The following is a 22652-nucleotide window of genomic DNA, read 5'->3' on the forward strand; positions in this document are numbered from 1 at the left end:
ACTGTAGAACAGCGGGTCTCTGTGGGATTTGAATCTAAGCAGCATCAATCCCAGGCAGAGGTTCCATTGGCTGGAGATGCTCCGTTTACTCTTCTCAGGTCAGTAACCAGGTCGTTTTGTAAAGATTTAGTTGTCACAGAATTCGTCTGGAGTGTTTACGAGTCTGACAATCTTGTATTATTTATTTTGTCTTGTCCACAGAACTGATAAGGAACTATTGGTCTGTGCTGTGATGCCCTTGTCAGACTTGAGGGGAACAGCAGGGTGCTTTTGTACTGTCCACCCTTGGGCCACCCCTGGGTGTTCCTCCAGTGGGAGTACAGGGGTCTTGTGGTCCCAGGGCACCAGTGGTGCACGTGAGCTCTCCCTGCCTGAGACCCCGGGAGCAGGCCTCCCAGTCGGCCAATCCTGACATTATTGGCATCAGGCATCAAAAGTCCAGGTTCGAGTCCGCGTTGACACCAAGCGTTCTGATTGGCTTGAAGACTTTCTAAGCTGTGCCAGGCTGCAAAAAGATCAGCACAGGGGATCACTAATGTGTATATTTGTCGTATTTACATTTACTCTCAGACCTTACGCCCTTGTCAATAAGAGAACTGCATCTGCTGGACATTGTCCTGGTGGCTGATCCCGAAGTCTTCACTGGTCACTGCGGGCTAAAAGCCACCAGCATGGCCCTTGCCAGTCGTATGCTTACAGAGGACCCTCTTACACGCTCTGGTCTGTGTTTGAGGGTGCTAGTTTCTTCACCTTCCTGTGCAAAGCCTCTTGGGAGCTGCCCTGGCCTGCCAGCTGTACCCTCCAAAGCACAGGCTGTGGATCAGGCCCCAAGAGAATCTCCAGAGTGCTCCATGTTTGGGCTCAGTGTTCGATTATTTAACGAATCGTGTCCACCAGGCCCACTTCCCCTGATGCAGATGGGGCTAGCTTTCTTTTACTCCCCTGGTTTTGTCGTGCTCAGCTACTGCTTCTCTATTGTAAAATACTGCACTACAGCACATAATCTAACCCGGGGTGACTGAGGCCACTAAGTGTTGGACAGGAGCTACACAGTTCTCAACTCTACTTAGGGACACCGTTTCATTGACAGCATTTATCTTAATTTATCTGTGTGAAGTTTATACAGAACCGAGCTTGTGAAGTGGTTACGCGCTCGTACTTTTCGGAACTAACCAACAACTGCTCTGATGGATACATTCAGTGTGGGAATACTCTGTGTGATCGATCCAGAGACCTAACCAATATATACTTGAAAAGCAAACTCTGTGGTTTGTGTTTATAGAGAATCTGAAAACCAAGTGTAAGTGGTGGAAATGTGTTCTTTCTTTCAGTATGAGATGTACACCATCGAGAAGAACGCGGAACGGACATCCTCAGCCGGCAGACTTCTGTATGACATGTAAGTCGGTTACACTCAAGCTGGCATAGCTGTTTTTATTGAATTCTAGGCAAATCTTTAAATATGGGAACAGATTGAGTATCTGACTTGATGCGTGTGCGCTTGCGGTCAAGTTGGTGAATCATCTTTTTAGCGACGATAAGATAGTCAGAGGAGTAAATCAGAGACTTTTCTCAGCATCTAACACATACAGTTCCGATACTTCTGATGAAATGTTCCTGGACCTTGCACATGAGATGATCACCAGCGTATGTTTAAAACTAAGGAAGAATGCATTGGAGTGAGTCGGTGTCGGCCTCCGACTGGCTAATTAAGACTTGCTTAAAAAGATCACAAGCCCATGCCCATGCTCGGTCTTTGAGTCAAACAGCGTCCGTGTTTTAGGCGGCTTTCACGTGGTTGTTGACTTGCTGCTGAATCCTGACTCCATGGCATCCATGATTGGTTACCCTCCTGGGAGATTGCCCGGGAGACCAGCTGGAGCTGTAACTGCTCTCCTCTGGACTGTCTCGCAAACCCTGTTAACAGATTCTCCTATCGCTGTTGTCTCCTTGTTCCAATTCCTACTTGCTTGTCGTTAGATCCATATTTGTTCAGCACTAAGTTTGAAGGTTGTGAATCCCTTTGAGCCTTTCCTGGTGGGAATCTCATATTTGCAGCTCCTCCTCATAGCTTTCCCCCCCTTCGTTTCAAGGCATCTAAGAAACTAGAACAAAATGCATCGATCATTTCTGTACTATTGATCTTTTGTGACAGTCTGTTTGAAAAAGGTTTGCCTTGAGTGGCGTAGTCTGTGGTAAAAGATTGATACATAAATATGTCCTTACAATTTCCGGGCCTTTTGATCTCCAGGCCACAGATTCACTTTGCAATTTCATGTTGAACTTTACCGCCTTACAGTGTAATTGCTGTAAAATGATTTGGGCTCAGACATCGATCCACAAAGTTGTGTTTTTTGCGTGCATGTTTTAATTACTCTTCTGGATTTTGCATTTGTCAGTGACGGTTGATGGTAAAAAGAGGACGCTCGCTGGCATGTTGCGTTACTGCTTTGCGCCATAAGTCCTCCCCTGCGCATCTCGACCTCCTATCATCGTAGCCCAACCATATGTCAATATTGATGGTATCCGTCCTCTCATTTGTGGGTCAGACATAGCACTGTAGAGCCTCTAGAAGCTAGATTGTTATGTATAGTTCCACCGCTCCCTAGATGTGTGTTTTGTCGTTCTTTTGGGCGACTGCATGAGTACTGCATGGTTGTGATGTCAGTCCGATTGCTATTTTTCCATTCTTTGCACTTTTGGCAGGAGTGTGCTCTTTGGCTCAGCTGTCTATTCTCTTAGATCAGCAGAAGTCAGGATTTTTTTCCTCTTCTCTTGTCCCCAAATGTCGTGTTAGAAAGCTTGCCCGACTCTTACTTTTGTTTACCCCGGTCACTAAGGGTTGGGTGCAGGATAATCCAGCCTTTTGTAGCGAAGAACCACAGTGCACAAATGCTTCAGTGGTCAAAGGACAATGTCACCCTCTGTTCATCTATAGGTCAGCATCTCTACCAGCACTCTTGGGCTCCTCCATGCACATCAAACTCCGACACCTCCTTGAACGCCTGAGAGTGAGTGTCCCAAACAATGTCACCCTCTGTTCATTCATAGGTCAGCATCTCTACCAGCACTCTTGGGCTCCTCCATGCACATTAAACTCCGACACCTCCTTGAACGCCTGAGAGTGAGTGTCCCAAACAATGTCACACTCTGTTCATTCATAGGTCAGCATCTCTACCAGCACTCTTGGGCTCCTCCATGCACATCAAACTCCGACACCTCCTTGAACGCCTGAGAGTGAGTGTCCCAAACAATGTCACACTCTGTTCATTCATAGGTCAGCATCTCTACCAGCACTCTTGGGCTCCTCCATGCACATCAAACTCCGACACCTCCTTGAACGCCTGAGAGTGAGAGTCCCAAACAATGTCACCCTCTGTTCATTCATAGGTCAGCATCTCTACCAGCACTCTTGGGCTCATCCATGCACATCAAACTCCGACACCTCCTTGAACGCCTGAGAGTGAGTGTCCCAAACAATGTCACCCTCTGTTCATTCATAGGTCAGCATCTCTACCAGCACTCTTGGGCTCATCCATGCACATCAAACTCCGACACCTCCTTGAGTGAGTGTCCCAAACAATGTCACACTCTGTTCATTCATAGGTCAGCATCTCTACCAGCACTCTTGGGCTCCTCCATGCACATCAAACTCCGACACCTCCTTGAACGCCTGAGAGTGAGTGTCCCAAACAATGTCACACTCTGTTCATCTATAGGTCAGCATCTCTACCAGCACTCTTGGGCTCATCCATGCACATCAAACTCCGACACCTCCTTGAGTGAGTGTCCCAAACAATGTCACACTCTGTTCATCTATAGGTCAGCATCTCTACCAGCACTCTTGGGCTCATCCATGCACATCAAACTCCGACACCTCCTTGAACGCCTGAGAGTGAGTGTCCCAAACAATGTCACCCTCTGTTCATTCATAGGTCAGCATCTCTACCAGCACTCTTGGGCTCCTCCATGCACATCAAACTCCGACACCTCCTTGAGTGAGTGTCCCAAACAATGTCACACTCTGTTCATCTATAGGTCAGCATCTCTACCAGCACTCTTGGGCTCATCCATGCACATCAAACTCCGACACCTCCTTGAGTGAGTGTCCCAAACAATGTCACACTCTGTTCATCTATAGGTCAGCATCTCTACCAGCACTCTTGGGCTCATCCATGCACATCAAACTCCGACACCTCCTTGAACGCCTGAGAGTGAGTGTCCCAAACAATGTCACACTCTGTTCATTCATAGGTCAGCATCTCTACCAGCACTCTTGGGCTCATCCATGCACATCAAACTCCGACACCTCCTTGATCGCCTGAGAGTGAGTGTCCCAAACAATGTCACACTCTGTTCATTCATAGGCCAGCATCTCTACCAGCACTCTTGGGCTCATCCGTGCACATCAAACTCCGACACCTCCTTGATCGCCTGAGAGTGAGTGTCCCAAACAATGTCACCCTCTGTTCATCTATAGGTCAGCATCTCTACCAGCACTCTTGGGCTCATCCATGCACATCAAACTCCGACACTTCCTTGATCGCCTGAGAGTGAGTGTCCCAAACAATGTCACCCTCTGTTCATCTATAGGTCAGCATCTCTACCAGCACTCTTGGGCTCATCCATGCACATCAAACTCCGACACCTCCTTGAACGCCTGAGAGTGAGTGTCCCAAACAATGTCACACTCTGTTCATTCATAGGTCAGCATCTCTACCAGCACTCTTGGGCTCATCCATGCACATCAAACTCCGACACCTCCTTGATCGCCTGAGAGTGAGTGTCCCAAACAATGTCACCCTCTGTTCATCTATAGGTCAGCATCTCTACCAGCACTCTTGGGCTCATCCATGCACATCAAACTCCGACACCTCCTTGAACGCCTGAGAGTGAGTGTCCCAAACAATGTCACACTCTGTTCATTCATAGGTCAGCATCTCTACCAGCACTCTTGGGCTCATCCATGCACATCAAACTCCGACACCTCCTTGATCGCCTGAGAGTGAGTGTCCCAAACAATGTCACACTCTGTTCATTCATAGGCCAGCATCTCTACCAGCACTCTTGGGCTCATCCGTGCACATCAAACTCCGACACCTCCTTGATCGCCTGAGAGTGAGTGTCCCAAACAATGTCACCCTCTGTTCATCTATAGGTCAGCATCTCTACCAGCACTCTTGGGCTCATCCATGCACATCAAACTCCGACACCTCCTTGAGTGAGTGTCCCAAACAATGTCACACTCTGTTCATTTATAAGTTAGCATGTCTACCAGCACTCTTGGGCTCATCCATGCACATCAAACTCCGACACCTCATTGAATGCCTGAGAGTGAGTGTCCCAAAGAAACACATAAAGTGTCATAACAAAACGCATTATTTAAAGGCTTGCGACATTGGTGGTCTTAAACACGTGTAGGACATTTACAGCTCCAACTTCTAAGGATTTTAATTCCCTTCAGACATTTTTCAAAATGTGTTCTGTGTTCCTTGTTTGATTGTCATGCAGTCTTCGTGCATTGGGTTTAGTTAATTCTTTCACTAATATATCTATTGTAGGTTTGTAAACTTTCCAGACCAACCTGTTGTGTGGCGTGAAATCAGTGTCATTACATCAGCTCTCAGGAATGACTCGCAGGACAAACAGACTCTATTTCTTCGAGGTAAGGGTTACGCACAAGAGTGGTGGAGGTGGGCAGAATGACTCACAGGACAAACGGACTCCATTTCTTCAAGGTAAGGGTTACACACATGAGTGGTGGAGGTGGGTAGCAAGTTAGGAATTCTATCTCTGGTATAATTAAATGCATTGTATTGTGATCTCTACTGTAGTTTATTTGTAACAATAAGGAATCTCTGTCACTCAAAAAATACCTTCAATTCCACGCACAATACTTTTAGCTTTCCAATCTTCGTGTCCTCAGGAATGATCTGCGTTTGTGGTCTTTCTTGCTCTTGGTCATTTGTTTTCAGCTGTATTTTATGTCCATTTTCCTTCGTTTTATGTTATTGCCTGTGTTTTTCAGGCCTCTTTGAGACTCTTCCAGGTCGAGTTCAATGTGAGATGCTTTTGAAGGCCACTGAGCAGTGCTTCAATACCCTGGAGCGAGCCGAGATGCTTCTGCTGCTACTTAGACGTTTTCCAGAGACCGTGGTACAGCACGGGGTAGGTGATTGAGTGGAAGCAGACATTGGGTCTTGGCATCCAAAGTTATCCTTACTTATGTAAATTGCAGCTTTTGTTCCTCCCTTTTTTGGGACACAGCTATTTTCTAAGACGATTCATGATAGTGGAAAAACATGAGAGATGGTAATGCTTGAACTCAACCTATGGTACTTACTTTCAGTGCATCTCAAATATTCCTTCCTGTCGGCTGTATCCCTACAGCAGGGTTAAAACCATATGCAAATCACTCCTGGTCCTGATTAAAATGGTATGGTCCTGCCCAGGCTGCCCTCCAAAGCAAAGGCGAAGCACAGGAGCCCCAAGGCACAGTGAACTACAGCCCCTCATCTGGTGTTGATAGATAACTCCGACCGTCAAACTCTTCACTGCAGTATAGATGTGACACTTTTTAGATACAACATATGTACAGTTTTATACAATTGTGTATTTCTTCCAAAACCTGTGCTGCAGTGTCTGCTGTTTTGAAAAGGTTGTTTTCCTCGGTCATAGGCATCCCCGGGCACTTGGCTTGAGTCTAAGCAGCTCTGTCCCGAGTTTCACTCAGGGACCCTTGGTGCAAAGGGTTTCCAGAACCCATCTTCGCCAGAGCCGTGCAAGCACATCAATGAAGTGACTGTCTGACTGCACTGTGCCTTGTGCCTGGTGCATTGTCTGGAGATGTGCAGTATTATTCACAGTACGTGATACTCTTGTGCTTCTCTTGAACACCCAGGGAGGTCATCGCTAATAATTTGGAGCAGTGTTGTGAAAGGTGTCTGTGTTCGCTCTCCAAGCCGATGCTGGCGTGTCTGCGTTTGCTCTCCCGGCTGATGCTGGTGTGTTTGTGTTCGCTCTTCCAGCCGATGCTTGCATGTTTTCGTTCGCTCTCCCAGCCGAAGCTGGCGTGTCTGTTAGAGTGAAGTTAGGGCTCCGCCACTGGAGTTTCAAGGAAGAGTCCTGCAAGTACAACTCAAGCTTACGCCATGTGTCGTGGTACACAATGTCTAAATTAACCTCCTAATGAGTGAGTAAAAAGACCTATATAGTGTGACAGAGAGCTGCCTCAAAGCCCATCTGGGCAGTAGGCCATGACACCTATATCAGAAGAGGTACTTACGCTTTCCATGGGGTTTGAGGACCCCATGTTCTCCAGAAGTCACATTTATATCCACTATTTGCTGTTTTAAGATATGCGTTAGACTTTGTTGCCCGCCATAAATTATGACAGACGTTGAAGAAAAATTAGGTCCTGCCAGACCTTTTGAACATCCTGGTTTTTGCATCATGACACTATGCCGGTACTAGGGGCGAGCTAACAAAACGCATAGGGGTGTACAAAGGTGCAGTCCAGGGCTGTGTACTTTCCCCAACATTATGTTTGAGGCATATGAGCTGCAGATTGTACACTGTGCATTAGATCGCCATCTGGTGTTGGGCTTGGATGCTTGCACCTTGTTGTTGTCTTGGAAGAAGTATTTGTAGTCACAAGATAGATGACTCCTCCCTTGGAGGATAGTGCGCATGGGCATTGACTCCATCCTCAGATTGTTTTTTCCGCCATTGGGTTCGGATGCAAATTTTGCGCACCGGTTTGAAACGTCTTTTTCAAACTTTTCAACGCGCAAAACGTTCTCTAATTCTTCGGAATTGATTTCGAACGTATCAATCGTCGCACCTTTCATCCGCTCGATTTCAGTCGTCGACGCAGCCTGCTGGGCCTATCAACGCCGTAAAGGCCTACGGCTCATGGAAAGGACCCCGTTCAAAAAATGTCCCCAGTGTGGAGCGAAGTTCCCACACAGTGACCATCACAAGGTCTGTAACCTGTGCCTCTCGCCAAAACACGACGAGTCCAACTGCCAAGCCTGCGCCTCTTTTCGATTCAAAAAGACTATCCGAGATCGTCGGGCCTGACGACACATCATGGCGCAGAGATCAGCTCCGGAACCAGTGGACATCTTCGAAGGCCCCGATGTCACAGAAGAAGATTCCGAAGTCCTTGAAATTGTGTCAGAGGCAGAAGACTCGGACGACCCCATCACTCCTGGTCAACGAGTGAGTACAACTGCCCCTACCCCAGCCCCACCACCAAAACAGAAGGCACTGGTCAAGACTTCGCTTGTGGGCCCCAGTCGCGACCAAAAACACACTTCAGAAGCCCTGCCCCCGGGCCCGAAGAAAAAAGACAAGCCTTCCGGTAGCTCGGGACCGAGCAAACCGCTTATAATAGTCCCATAGGTGCCTTCTGTACCAAAGCCAAAAGAACACTCGACTCCAAAATTGGCTCCGAAAACGTCAACGCCAAAAGACAAACCGGCCCGAACACCTTGAGGCCGATAGACAAACCGGCTCCGGACACTTCCAAGCCTAAAGATCACACTTCGGCCCCAAGACCCAAACCCTTAGAACCGAAAAACAAGCCAAAGGATTCTACTACACCTCCTAAGGCCAAGGAGCAGAAACCTCAACCCCGCTCTGAACTGAAAAAATCGGCGCCGAAACCGGTTATCGAGGAAGAGGAACTTTTAAATCCCAAAACAGGACATGTCACGACTGTGCCGTGCAAAAAGAGGAAGCTAGATACTGCACACCCCCCTCCAGTGCCTGTGAAGAAGGACTGTGCCACTTCACCCATACCACCTTCTTCTCCTGTCCTTCCTTCTAATCCTGTTCCTCCCCCTAAACCTGTTACACCACCTCTGCCTGTAACCTCTCCACCACATACACCACCGCCACACGATGATGATGGGTTAGGGGGAGGGAGAGACCCTAATGACCCGTTCATGGATCCACAGGACACACCACAAGACGATTGGGATGATTACAATAGATCCATCAGACCTCCCAAGCCCCCAACCATACTCAACAAAACCATCTCCCCCAGACGACAACATTGGTTTTGGACAACTTCTCAATAGGGCTGCTGTTTTTCACGGTATGCACATGCACTCGGACACAACAGAGGAAGATTTTCTTTTAGATACGTTTGAACAGTCCCAAAAACCTGTACAAATCAAACCAATGATTAAAGGGGGTCATTAAACATGTCCCTGACATATTCAAAGATCCTGTACGAGCCAGGATTCTTAATCCCAGAATCGATAAAAAATATAGAGCTGACCCTGCGTACATCAAACAACAGCTCCCTTTAGATTCACTAGTAGTTTCCAACGCTAGGAAACACGCCAATTCACAAACATCCGGGGATGCACCACCCCTGATAAAGAATCTAAATTGCTAGATGCATCTGGCAAAAGGGTAGCTGCGCAAGCGGCCAATCACTGGCGCATAGCCAACACGCAAGCACTGTTGGCTAGATATGATAGGGCCCACTATGACCAACTGGAAACCCTATTACAGCATTTGCCTGACCAATACAAAACTCAGGCAAATGACCTAATACAAGAGGACAAATTAATAACAAACGCCTCAATTAAATGTGCCCTTGACGCAGCAGACACTGCCTCTAGGTCCATCAATACTAGCGTACTGCTCAGACGACATGCCTGGCTACGAATTTCAGGCTTTAAGCAAGAGGTCCAAACACCCATTCTCAAACAGCCGCTCAATAAAGAACAACTTTTTGGACCGGCTGCGGACACCGCTCTTGAAAAAAAATGAAAAAGGACACAGAGACTGCTAAGTCCATGGGAGCATTGCAGTCTCCATACACACACGGCTCCTTTCGTCGCTACTTTTATAGAGGAGCCTCCAAAAACGTCGGTGCAGACACCTCATCTTCGTTCAAAAATACCACTCAAACATCCCCTAACAGAGGATATTTTAGAGGAGGATACCGGGGAAATAACAGCAAAGGGAGAGGCCGAGGTAACAATAGCACTCGCAGCTCCCCTGCTAATAAACACTGACTTCCCTCCACTCCCCCCAGACCATTCCACTCCGTTCGGGGGAAGATTATCACAGTTCCTACCTGTCTGGAACTCTATCCCAACAGACAAGTGGGTAAGACAAATTATCCAGTATGGTTACTGCCTGGAACTTACAGCTACCCCCCCAAACATACCACCAAAGCAGCGCCCAATGTCCACAGACCATCTTACATTTTTAAAACTAGAAGTTCTCTTGCTGCTTCAAAAGCAAGCCATAGAGCCAGTCCCCTTACCACATCAGGGAACAGGGGTTTACTCCCTGTATTTCCTAATCCCCAAAAAGGATCCCCAATACTCGACCTCAGACCTCTCAATCTGTATATACACTCCGATCATTTTCACATGATCACTCTACAACAAGTGCTTCCACTGCTGCAACAAGGAGACTTCCTTGCCACACTAGATCTCAAGGACGCTTACTTCCACATTCCCATACATCCTGCTCACAGGAAGTATCTAAGGTTCGTAGTGGACGGACAACACTATCAGTTCAAAGTCCTTCCATTCGGGGTGCCCACCGCACCCAGGGTATTCACGAAATGCCTTGCAGTGGTAGCAGCACACTTAAGGAGACAACAAATCCATGTCTTCCCATATCTGGACGACTGGCTAATAAAAGCCAAGTCATTCAACCAGTGTGTTCAACACACTCATCAAACCATCCAAACCTTGCACAACTTGGGATTCACAGTCAACTACACCAAGTCGCATCTCCAGCCCTCTCATGTACAACAATATCTAGGGGCCACAAAAACACCTCCACAGCTCTAGCATATCCCAGTCCCGCCAGGATAGCCAGCATACAAACCCTCACCACAAAATTTCAAACCCAACACTCTCTTCCAGCCAGAGTGTTCATGCAACTCATAGGCATGATGGCATCTTGCATATTGTACCTTATGCAAGACTTCAAATGCGACCTCTACAGGAATGTCTAGCGCGTCAGTGGAATCAGGCTCAAGGACAACTTACAGATGGTGTTGGTGGACAGCCGCACACATCGCTCTCTACAGTGGTGGAACACAACAAACATAACCAAAGGGCGGCCGTTCCTCGAACCTGTTCCACAGATAGTACTGACAACGGACGCATCACTCACAGGATGGGGAGCCCACCTCCTCAATCACACAACTCGAGGCAAATGGACCTCTCAACGAAAAGTGCTCCACATCAATCATCTAGAGCTACTAGCAATATTCCTAGCACTGAAATCATTCCAAATACATGTGCAGAACAAAGCTGTCCTGATCCAGATGGACAACATGACAGCCATGTATTACATACAAAAACAAGGAGGCACACATTCTCTGCAGCTGTCCCAGCTTGCACAGAACATTTGGAGATGGGCCATCCCACAAAACATATACCTACTTGCAGAACACCTTCCAGGGGTTCACAATCAGATTGCGGATCTGTTAAGTCAACAGACACAGCAGATTCACGAATGGGAGCTACATCCGCAAGTTCTTATACCATTTTTCCACATGCAGGGCCAACCAGACATAGATCTGTTTGCCACACATGAAAACACAAAATGCCCAACTTTCGCCACCAGGTTTGCACACCCGTTATCCAAGGGCAATGCAATATGGATGAACTGGTCAGGCAGATTTGCCTACGCTTTTCCGCCTGTTAGACGGACCGGGAGGGTCGGCCGAGGAAAAGGGGAGAGGTCTCCGGGGAGAGCCGTCTCCAGCGATCGTACAGATGAGTAACTTCCCCCCCACAGATACACACCACACAAGGATAGGATTTAACGTTCTTTATAGGCGATTTCTTGAGGTACGATGAAATAGTACAAGGAGGTCTGGACTCAGGGGTCCCCTCGGTTCTAGTCTCTTGGTATGGGAAAAGGGGGTAGCGGGACAGTCTGGTTACCAATCTGGTAGCTGAGATGGTATGGTGGGTGGCTCACAATCCTCGAGCTCGGTGTTCTAGCTTGGACGGGCCGCGGCAGCGCCAGCAGGTCCCGGAGAAGGTGGTCGTTACACGGTCCGCGGCAGCGCCAGCAGGTCCCGGTGAAGGTGGTCGTTACACGGTCCGCGGCAGCGCCAGCAGGTCCCGATGAAGGTGGTCGTTACACGGTCCGCGGCAGCGCCAGCAGGTCCCGACGAGGATGGATGATGCAGAAGGCCGCGGCAGCGCCAGCAGGCAGGATGATAATTCACAAGGCAGGGCTACGGCAGCGCCAGTAGTCCGTCAAGGCTGAGTTCTTCTCGGTGTCTCTCGACTCCAGGATACAACTGCCTTCCTGCTCTGGAGCTGCCCTAGTTATAGGTCTGGCGCCCTTTGATGTCCGGACCCTCGCACTGGGAGGTCGGGGGGTCCGGGATGAGGGAGTCCAGACACCCAGCAGGGGGTGGAGCCAGCGCCCGGGGGAGCTGGAGGGCGATCGGCACCTGGCGGGGGAGAGCCATCGACACTTCTTTCTCCCATTGACCTGCCAAGTGGTCCGTTCACCTCCTGGGTGGATGGTGGTGCCGGGATGTCGGGGCCGGGCCAGGCCCAGGGTTAGGGTCGAGCTGAGGCCACGCGGCCTCGTGGCGCAGTGTCCAAGATGGCGGCTGATCCGGCCGGGGGAGCCGGTAGTGGTTCGGCCCCAAGATACATGGATGTCCGGGGGCAGGAGTTCCGTCGGGAGACTGGGTGCGGGTTGCCCTTGTGGGTAACACCTGGGAGTCCGGGGCTTGGGCCTTGTCATGCGGGGAGGGAGCAAGCCCTTCATGTGGCCTGTCCAACACCGCCACTCCCACGGATTCCCCTAGTGGTACGCAAGCTCCAACAATAGTCTCTCAAAATGATCCTGGAAGCTCCCACATGGGCACCCCAACCGTGGTTCACAACACTACTCGAACTCTCACTAGCTCCACACCAAAAACAACGCCTCTCCCCAGCACTACTAACGCAGAACCATGGAGAGATAAGGCACCCCGATCCAGGTCAACTGAATCTGGCTCCTGAAGTCCTAGAGTTTGGTTATCTTAACCTTCCACCAGATTGTATGAACATCATTAAAGAAGCCAGGCGCCCCACCACTAGAGCTTGCTATGCTGCAAAATGGAAGAGGTTTGCCATTTACTGCACTAACGAGAACATCGTTCCACTGGATGCATCCATTCAAGACATCATTTGCAGCTTACTACATTTGCAAAGATGTAATTTAGCATATTCATCCATACGTTTACATCTTGCAGCAGTTGCTGCTTATTTACAAAACAGACAACACTTGTCACTTTTTAGGGTCCCAGCAATTAAAGCCTTTATGGAAGGCCTTAAAAGAATAATTTCTCCCAGATTACCACCCTCTCTGGTGTGGAATCTAAACATTGTACTTACTAGGCTCATGGGACTCCCATTTGAACCTCTACATAAATGTGAACTTCAGTTCCTTACATGGTAAGTAGCTTTCTTTATTGCAATCAGCTCTCTCAGAAGAGTAAGTGAGATCCAGGCTTTAACCATACAAGAACCTTTCTTACAAATACATCGTAACAAAGTGGTTCTCAGAACAAACCCAAAATTCCTTCCTAAAGTGATCTCTGCATTTCATCTTAACCAATCGGTGGAGTTACCGGTATTTTTTCAAAACCCAGACTCCGTAGCAGAGAGAGCTCTTCACACACTAGACGTCAAAGGAGCACTACTTTATCACATTGACAGGACTAAATCCTTTCCGAAAACAAAACAATTGTTTGCAGCCTTCTCCCCACCTCATAAAGGTAACCCCATCTCCAAAGCTGGGATTGCGAGGTGGATCGTTAAATGTATCTAAATATGCTACCACAAGGCTAAACGCACGTTAACAATTCCCCCTAGAGCGCACTCAACACGCAAACTAGGGGCTTCCATGGCATTCTTAGGGAAAATTCCCTTAGATGACATCTGTAAAAGAGCAACATGGTCTACAACACACACCTTCACCAAACACTATTGTGTTGACATGCAGGCTAAGCAACAGGCTTCCGTAGGCCAAGCTGTTCTTGAAACCCTATTTCAATCTACTGCAACCGATACAGGTGACCACCGCTAGGGGAGACACTGCTGTACAGTCTATGCACAGTGTGCGATCTGCAGCTCATATGCCTCGAACGGAAAATACTACTTACCAGTTTACATGTGTTCTTGGCTTGTAGAGCTGCAGATCCGCACACACCCACCCACCTCCCCTGGACCTGTATCTGTTCCAGTACTATCTTATTTAGATATACACACATGGACATCTTTTTCTTTTCTACTAACTCCATCATTTCCCATCATGGCGAAAAACAATCTGAGGATGGAGTTGATGCCCATGCGCACTATCGTCCAAGGGAGGAGTCACCTATCTCATGACTACAGAGACTTCTTCCAAGACAACAACAAGGTGCAAGCATCCGAGCCCAACACCAGATGGCGATCTAATGCACAGTGTGCGGATCTGCAGCTCTACATGCCAAGAACAGATGCATACTGGTAAGTAGCATTTTCCTTTCCCTCTATCTTAACTATGCAGTTGTGTGAGAAAGTGCCCTCTTTCTTGCATGGTTGCCCCCACTTTTTGCTGAATTGCTGATGTTCTTTGACTGAGTGTGCCCTGGGCTCCTGCTAATCAGGTACCCAGGGCCTACGTTCCTTCCCTAAAACTGCATTGAAGCCTAAACCCAATTGGCATCTCTGGCCACATGTCAGCCCCTGGAAAATGGTACCACAGGTACCCATAGCGCTGTGACCAGAGAAGGCCTCTAAGGGCTGCAGCACTTATTGTGCCACCCTTGGAGGTCCTGTACCCTGACACACACACACACACACTCACTGCCTTTGCAGGCTGAGTGTCTTGGTGCAGAACAAAGTGAAGAGTCGACATGGCACACATCCCTGTGTGCCATGCCCACAAACCACTGCCCTGGCATACATCAGTCACCCCTCTAGCTGCGTGCCCTATGCCAGTGGTGAGGGTACAGGTACACGATCCCTGTACCCCTACAGTGCCCAAGTCCATTCCTGGGTACTGTAAGTGCAGTGCTGCCATTAAGAGTATATGGTGCTGGGAGTTTGTCATTACGAACTCCACAGCACCATAATGGCAACACTGAAGACTGGGAAGTTTGGTATCAAACTTCTCAGCATATTAAACCAACTGCTGCCTAGGCTGTCACCACCAGACATGTTTCTGGACCCCTGGGTCGAGAGCTGCTGCTCTCGGGGGCCTGAAACAATGCACATCCTGGGACGAGGTGCCAAGCCTCCTCCTCCAGGATGAGCAGGGTTCACGAAGGAGAAGCTTCATTGGCATGCCTCCTTTGTTAGCCTCTCCAGACCATTTGCTGCTTTCAGCAACTGGTCCCCACTGGGTCTACCCCCCACTTTGGGCGGGAGAACCAGCGAGAGAAACAAGTGAGGTAGAGAGGTGTGCCCACCTCTGCCAACTCCACCCCTCAAGTGGAGCAGGTGAGGTGAAGCACAACCTCGAGTCCACGCCATCTTGAGGATGGGGGGACCCAGCCAACCAGGGACAGTCTCCTGCCCCCTCCCACTGGAGAGTGGCAGAATAGGGGGTGTACCCACCCCAGGGAAGGGACCCATTGATCCCTGCCTACCTGTAACGCCCCTAAATCTAGTAATTAGGGGGCACCCTGAACCTTGCTTCCTCAGATCCAGAAACAACAAGAAAAGAAGATAAGAAGGACCGAAGAGCCGTGCAGAGCTAACAAGAGGATGACACCCACTGACTTGGCCCCAGCCCTACAAGCATGTCTCCCCTCGAACCTGCTCCTGCGAAATCCCGGTGTGTCCTGATCTGCCTCAAGCCTCCAGTCGACGCCTGCAGCCTAAATCCAGGAGGCCCCCCTAACCGCGACCAGGAGCTGGTAAGAAGAACAGACCCCAAAAGGTACCCCTGCACCCGATGGCCCACGGCCTTGTGTGCCCAAACGGACGGTGCCTAACCAACCCTTAACTTCCCAACTTACCTCTCCAAGTGGTGGTCGCACCCAGAAGTCCTTCGTCTCCCTGCCTTCAGTACTTTTGCAAACCAGAGGTTCTCCATAGAAAACAACAGGGCGCCCAACGTCGAAACAGCACTCTGCACCCAGCCGCCCCAGTGCTGCTGAGGGTGCACCTTTGGTCCCCAACTTGCCCTCAGCTTAACCCTAGGCGCTTTGCTCCCACAGCCCAGTGGCATGCTTGCCAGCAGCCACCAACCGAAGGGCCCCTATTCCCCATTAGATAAAATTGGGCCCCAGCACTGCACCCGGTCGCCCTAGTACTGCTGAGGGTGCAACAACAGTGCATCACTGACCCTGGTGGACCCCTGAGTCTAACCACAGAACCTTCACTCCCACAGTCGATTACTTACCTGTGAACCGTTAACCTGTTTTCCTTCCATTGGATAACATTGACACTTTTTGACACTGCCCACAAACACACTGCCCTGACATACCTCAGTCCCCCTCTAGCTGGGTGCCCTATGCCAGTGGTTTGGGTACAGGTGCATGAGCCCTGTACCCCTACAGTACCCAGGTCCATTCCTGGGCACTGTAAGTGCAGTACTGCCATTAAGAGTATATGGTGCTGGGAGATCGTCATCACGAACTCCACAGCACCATGATGGCTACACTGAAGACTGAGAAGTTTGATATCAAACTTCTCAGCACATTAAACCCACACTGATGACAGTGTGGGATTTAATGTAAAATGCACGACAGAGGGCATCTTATAGATGCCCCCTAAAACTAACCAAAAACCAGCGCCCTGACTCAGAGGCTGCCTAGGCTACCACCCAGCAGACATGTTGCTGGACCCCTGGGTAGAGAGCCATCCGCTCTTGTGGGCCCGCAACAATGCACATCCTGGGCGAGGTGCTAGGTCTCCTCCTCCAGGATGGGCAGGGTATGCTTCAAAGGCATGCCGCCTTTGTGAGCTTCTCCAGGCCACTTGCTGTACTCAGCAACTGGCCCCCACCGGTTCTGACCCCCACTCTGGCAGGAAGATCGGCGGGAAAACCCAAGTGAGGAAAGGGGGAGTGCCAGCCTCTGCCATCCCCAGCCCTCAGGTGGGGGAGTTGAGGTGAGGCATAACTCCGGGCTCTCGCCATCTTGAGGACGGGGAGCCCTACCCAATCAGGACTAGGCTCCTGCCCCCCTCCCACTGGAGAGTGGTAGGATAGGGGGTGTACCCTCCCCAGGGAAGGGACCCATTGGTCCCTGACCTTTACCTACCTGTAACGCCCCAAATTTAGTATTTAGGGGCACCCTGAAACTTCCTTCCTCAGATCCCGAATCCGAAACAAGAACAACAAGAAGAGGAAAGAAGACCTGCCGTGCAGCTGCTAATAAAAGGACAACACCAACTGACTTGGACCCAGCCCTACAGGCCTGTCGACCCTCGAACATCCTCCTGCTAAATCCCGGCGTCTCCAGTGGTCAGCAACCTCGAAAACCCCGGAGGACCTGAGTGCCTTGCTCATCAAAAAAACTGGGTCTCCCACGAGCAGTGGTTCTGCTCAAAACAAGCAACAAGCCAGGAACCGCGAATCCAGCACACTCTGCACCCGCCGAGCCCGGCCTGTGCCTGAGGGAACAAAGACCACGAGGACGTCCCCCCAGTGACTGTGACCAAGAATCCAGCACCCAAGGACCCTCCTTAACGCTCCTGACGACGCCTGCAGCCTCAAAACCAGGGACCCCTCCAACCGCGACCAGCAGATGGTAAGATTTCCCGATGCTAAAAGACAACCCAGCGCCCTGCGGCCCCCTGTGCCCAACTCCTGGGTGCCTACCTAACCTACAGCTTCCCAACTTACCTCTCGAAGTGGTGGTTGCACCTGAAGAATCTCCGTCCCCGAGCTTGCAGCCTTTGTTCATCTTGCAGCTTCTCCATTGAAATACATTGAGCACCTGACGGCTCAAAGCCCCGTGCACCCAGCCGCCCGAGTGCCCCTGGAAGTGCAGCATCTGTCCTAATCTACTTCCCCACTTGCCCTGAGTAAGTGACCAGGATCCCAGCTCCCACAGCCACGTGGCCTGCCTGCAAGCAGCCACCAACCACAGGACCCCTGCCCGCCATAGGCTAACATTGGGCCTACTCTCTCTGCACCTGCTGCCCCTGTGCCTCTGAGGGTGTAACAACTGTACATAGCTGACCCTGGGAGACCCCTGAGTCTATGCCCAGAACCTTAACTCTGCCAGTCGAGTACTTACCCAAAAGCCGATAACTCACTTTTTCTCCATAGGTTAACATTGACTGCTTTCACTTGGAAATTCTTCTAAGTGTCGAGTTTTGAACCTTTAAAATATTCACTAAAAATCACCCGATCAACGAAAACGAAATTACTCACCTGTTATCAGGAGATATCCCAGTGCTGGATCTTTGTGCCCAGCACTGACCCTACAAAGCAATTACAACTGTGATTTTCCGATAACCAAACTTTCCTCCATAGGATAACATTTCCTGTTTTTTGCCAGAAATTCTTCTAAGTGTCGATTTTTGAAACATACAAATATTCCTTAAAAATCGCCTGTGTAACAAAAACGATTTCTTTCAACTGTTTACAGGAGATGCACCAGGGCTGAATCCAGGATCCAGCCCCGAGGAAGAAAAACCTATGCAAAGTAATTGATATTGCCTTTACTTAAAGATTCCCACTGAGCTCAATGGTATAATTGTGTTTGAATTGTGTTGCCTATTGCAACAACTGTAACTATTGCGTTTAAAAAGTCTATTGCTTATTGAAAGTATTCAACTAGAGCATTTCATTCTGAGAAAGTATTTTGATACCTACTTGTGGTTCTAAAATAAAACCACTATATATTTTTATATACAAAACAATTGGCCCTAGAGTTCAGTTCTTGAGTGTGTGAGACCATTTGCTGACTGAGTGTGTACAACATATGCTTTACACTGTCCTCTGATACTGCCTTACTGCTCGACCAAGCTACCACTTTAGAGAGTAAGGTTATATCCAACTTTAACCTCTGCCAAACCTCTGGGGACTGTGGACTCTGTGCACACTGAACCTTATTTTGGGTCAGTATATACAGTGCCACTTTCTTACACCAGGGCAGTCCTGAGACTCGCACCCAGAGACTGGATCTCCCTGCCAAACCTCTGGGGACTGGGGACTCTGTGCACACTATAACAAGGAGCTCTTCAACATTGTGAAGGAACTCTCATACCCCAGCTCCAACACCAACGACATCCCGCCGTCGCAAGCCCTGTGCGACTCCCTCGCCACCTTCTTCCACCGCAAGATAGCAGACATCCACGACAGCTTCAACACCCAGACAGCCCCAACAGACAGCAACAAAACAGACCCTCTGCACACCATCGACCATGACCCCCTGCTAGCCTGGGCCAGCGTGAGTGTCGATGAGACCATCAAGACCATGAGCACAATCCACGCCGGCTCTCCGTCAGACCCATTCCCGCACCACGTCTTCAACAAAGCAAGCAGCTCCATCGCACCCCACCTGCACAACGTCATCAACCTCTCCCTCAAGACCGCGACCTTCCCAGAGAGCTGGAAACACGCCGAGATAAACGCCCTACTCAAAAAACCTAAGGCAGACCCAAGAGACCGCAAGAACTTCCGGCCCATCTCTGTGCTCCCCTTTCCGGCCAAGGTCATCGAGAAAATCGTCAACAGACAGCTAACCCGATACCACGAAGAAAACCGAATCCTGGACCCTTCCCAGTCAGGGTTCCGCAGCAACCAAAGCACCGAGACTGCCCTCATCGCCGTCACCGATGACATCAGGACCCTGCTGGACAACGGTGAGACCGCAGCACTCATCCTCCTAGACCTCTCTGCCGCCTTCGACACCGTCTGCCACCGCACACTACGCGCACGCCTCCACGCCGCAGGGATACGAGACAAGGCTCTGGAATGGACCACCTCCTTCCTCTCCGGCAGAACCCAGAGCGTCTGCCTCCCCCCCCATTCCGTTCCAAAACCTCTGAGATCATCTGCGACGTACCCCAGGGATCCTCCCTCAGCCCGACACTGTTCAACATTTACATGGCCCTGCTCGCACACGTCGCCCGACAGCATGACCTCAACATAATTTCTTACGCCGACGACACTCAGCTGATCCTCTCCCTCACCAAGGACCCCATCACCGCCAAAGCCAACCTCCACAAAGGAATGAAGGCCGTCGCCGACTGGATGAAGATCAGCCGCCTGAAGCTGAACTCGGACAAGACGGAGGTCTTCATCCTCGGCTCCAACCCTTCAGCCTGGGACAACTCCTGGTGGTCGACGGCACTGGGGGCAGCCCTGGCACCCACCAACCACGCACGCAACCTGGGAATCGTCCTCGACTCAACGCTCTCAATGACCAAGCAAGTCAACGCCAGCTCCTCCTCCTGCTTCAACACCCTCCGCATGCTCCGCAAGATCTACAGATGGATCCCTACAGATACAAGAAAGACAGTCACCCAGGCCCTCGTCAGCAGCAGACTCGACTACGGAAACGCCCTCTACGCGGGAGCCCCGATCAAGCTCATCAAACGACGGCATTGCATCCAAAACGACTCGGCACGACTGATCCTCGACGTACCACGACACGGCCACATCACCCCCCACTTGAGAAACCTGCACTGGCTCCCCGTCAGCAAGAGGATATCCTTCAAGCTCCTCATCCACGCAAACAAAGCACTCCACAAGACTGGCCCAGCCTACTTCAACAGATGGCTCTCCTTCTGCATCCCCAACCGCCAGCTACGCTCTGCCGGCTTCTCACTCGCCACCGTCCCGCGCATCCGAAGAACAACCACCGGCGGGAGATCCTTCTCCCACGTCGCCGCCAAGACATGGAACACCCTCCCACTGAGCCTACGACAGACCCAAGACCTGCTGACCTTCAGGAGGATACTCCACACCTGGCTGTTCGATCAGTAGCGCCCCCTCCACCCCCAGCGCCTTGAGACCCTCGCGGGTATGTAGTGCGCTTTACAAATGATTGATTGACACTGAACCTTACTTTGGTGCAGTATATACAGAGCCACTTTCTTACATTGGTGGATCAGCGGTGGGATACAAACTTGCATTTGTTGGACTACTTGGTTACCATCTGATCACACGACAGAACTCTTAAAATTGCCTTTAGAATTCTGATTTCCTAAATTGGTCTTTCCAAAATACTAAAAGTCTTGTCAGGGCCTTGCTGAAGTCCCCTTAGAATTTTAGAAAAATAAAAGTCATTGTAGTCAAGGGTAAAGGATTAGAACTGTCAGGTTAGAATGTCTCAAAGAAACCCAGCTACTAGTGAAGTTAGTACCATGCAGGACCTGGTTGAGGAGCTCGACCTCACACCTTACTTACAATTGTCTTTCAAGGAATTGAGGTTCCTATGCAAACTGAAAAGTATACCAATGGGCCTGCATCCAACCAAACAAGGGCTCCTGGAGCTCTTGGCTGAGTATGCTAAGGACCACCCATCTGGACATGGTGATGACCAGTCAGATGAGGAAAGGGAGGAGGATGAGGGGGATAGTGACCCCCCTCCAATAATCCCTAGGGAGGAAAGGGCCCACATACCCTTACCTCCAAGAATCAACCTCTGGGGACCTAGAGCCCACATAGGTGGACCAGGTCCCAGAGAACACACTGGGGGACCCCCCTTGAAGAGGACAGCTTTCTAGCAAAGCTGGCTAAGAGATTAGAACTAGAGTCCAGACTCCTGGCTCTAGAGAAAGAAAGGAATGAGATGGGTTTAGCACCCATCAATGGTGTCGGCAATAAAAATAATAAGGATAAAGAACAGTCTTATGATCCTAAAATCCCCAAAGGGATTGTCCACAAATTTGAGGAAGGTGATGACATCACCAAATGGTTCACAGCCTTTTAGAGGGCTTGTGACATGAGAAAAGTAAAGAAACCTCTCTGGGGGGCACTCCTGTGGGAACTGTTCTCTGGTAACTGCAGAGACAGGCTTCTTACCCTCGCTGGGACAGATGCAGGGTCCTATTACCTCATGAAGAAGACTCTGATTGAGGGATTTGGGCTCACCACTGAGGAGTATAGAATTAGATTCACGGGGGGCTCGCAAAACCCAGACCCAGACCTGGATTGACTTCGTAGACTAGTCAGTAAAGACACTGGATGGTTGGTTAACCAGGACACAATGTGCATGATTTTACTGAACTTTAAAATTTGTTTATGAAGGAACATGTACTAAGTAATTGAACAAATGAAAAGTTGCATCAGCATTTGGTAGACCTAGGTCTAATTTCTACCGAAGAATTGGAAAAGAAGGCAGACCACTGGGTCAAGACTAGGGTGACCAGGACAACCACTGGGGGTGACCAGAAAAAGGTGGGTTCGAGGCATATGAGCTGCAGATTGTACACTTAGCATAGATCGCCATCTGGTGTTGGGCCCGGATGTTTGCAGTTTGTTTTTGTTATTTGGACAGTCTTTGGAAGTCACGAGTTCGGCGACTTCTCCTTCGGTCCGTACTGCGCATGGGCTTCGGCTCCATCCTCAGATTGTTTTTTTCCGCCATCGGGCTCGGATGTGATACTTCGTGCTCCGGCTTCGAACTTCTACGGTTCCAGCCCCGACGGAAAATCCTCGTTCTTCGAGTTTCTTCATCTATCTCCATCTCTCGAAGCGGC

The 22652-nt window shown here is 49.9% G+C and overlaps 1 protein-coding gene across 3 annotated transcripts in view; it reads left to right on the forward strand.

The window, feature by feature from the left end:
• INTS10 (integrator complex subunit 10) overlaps positions 1-22652 on the forward strand; it is a 457110-nt gene that overhangs the window by 133176 nt on the left and 301282 nt on the right. For all 3 annotated transcript variants that reach the window (XM_085627594.1, XM_085627598.1, XM_085627600.1), the window contains exons 2-4: positions 1332-1399; positions 5562-5665; positions 6029-6168. In XM_085627594.1, the coding sequence (XP_085483720.1) occupies positions 1332-1399; positions 5562-5665; positions 6029-6168 (312 nt within the window). The remainder of the gene's footprint in view (positions 1-1331; positions 1400-5561; positions 5666-6028; positions 6169-22652) is intronic.

The sequence above is a fragment of the Triturus cristatus genome, chromosome 2_1 (genome assembly GCF_964204655.1).
Source record: "Triturus cristatus chromosome 2_1, aTriCri1.1, whole genome shotgun sequence".
NCBI classification, from domain to species: domain Eukaryota; kingdom Metazoa; phylum Chordata; class Amphibia; order Caudata; family Salamandridae; genus Triturus; species Triturus cristatus.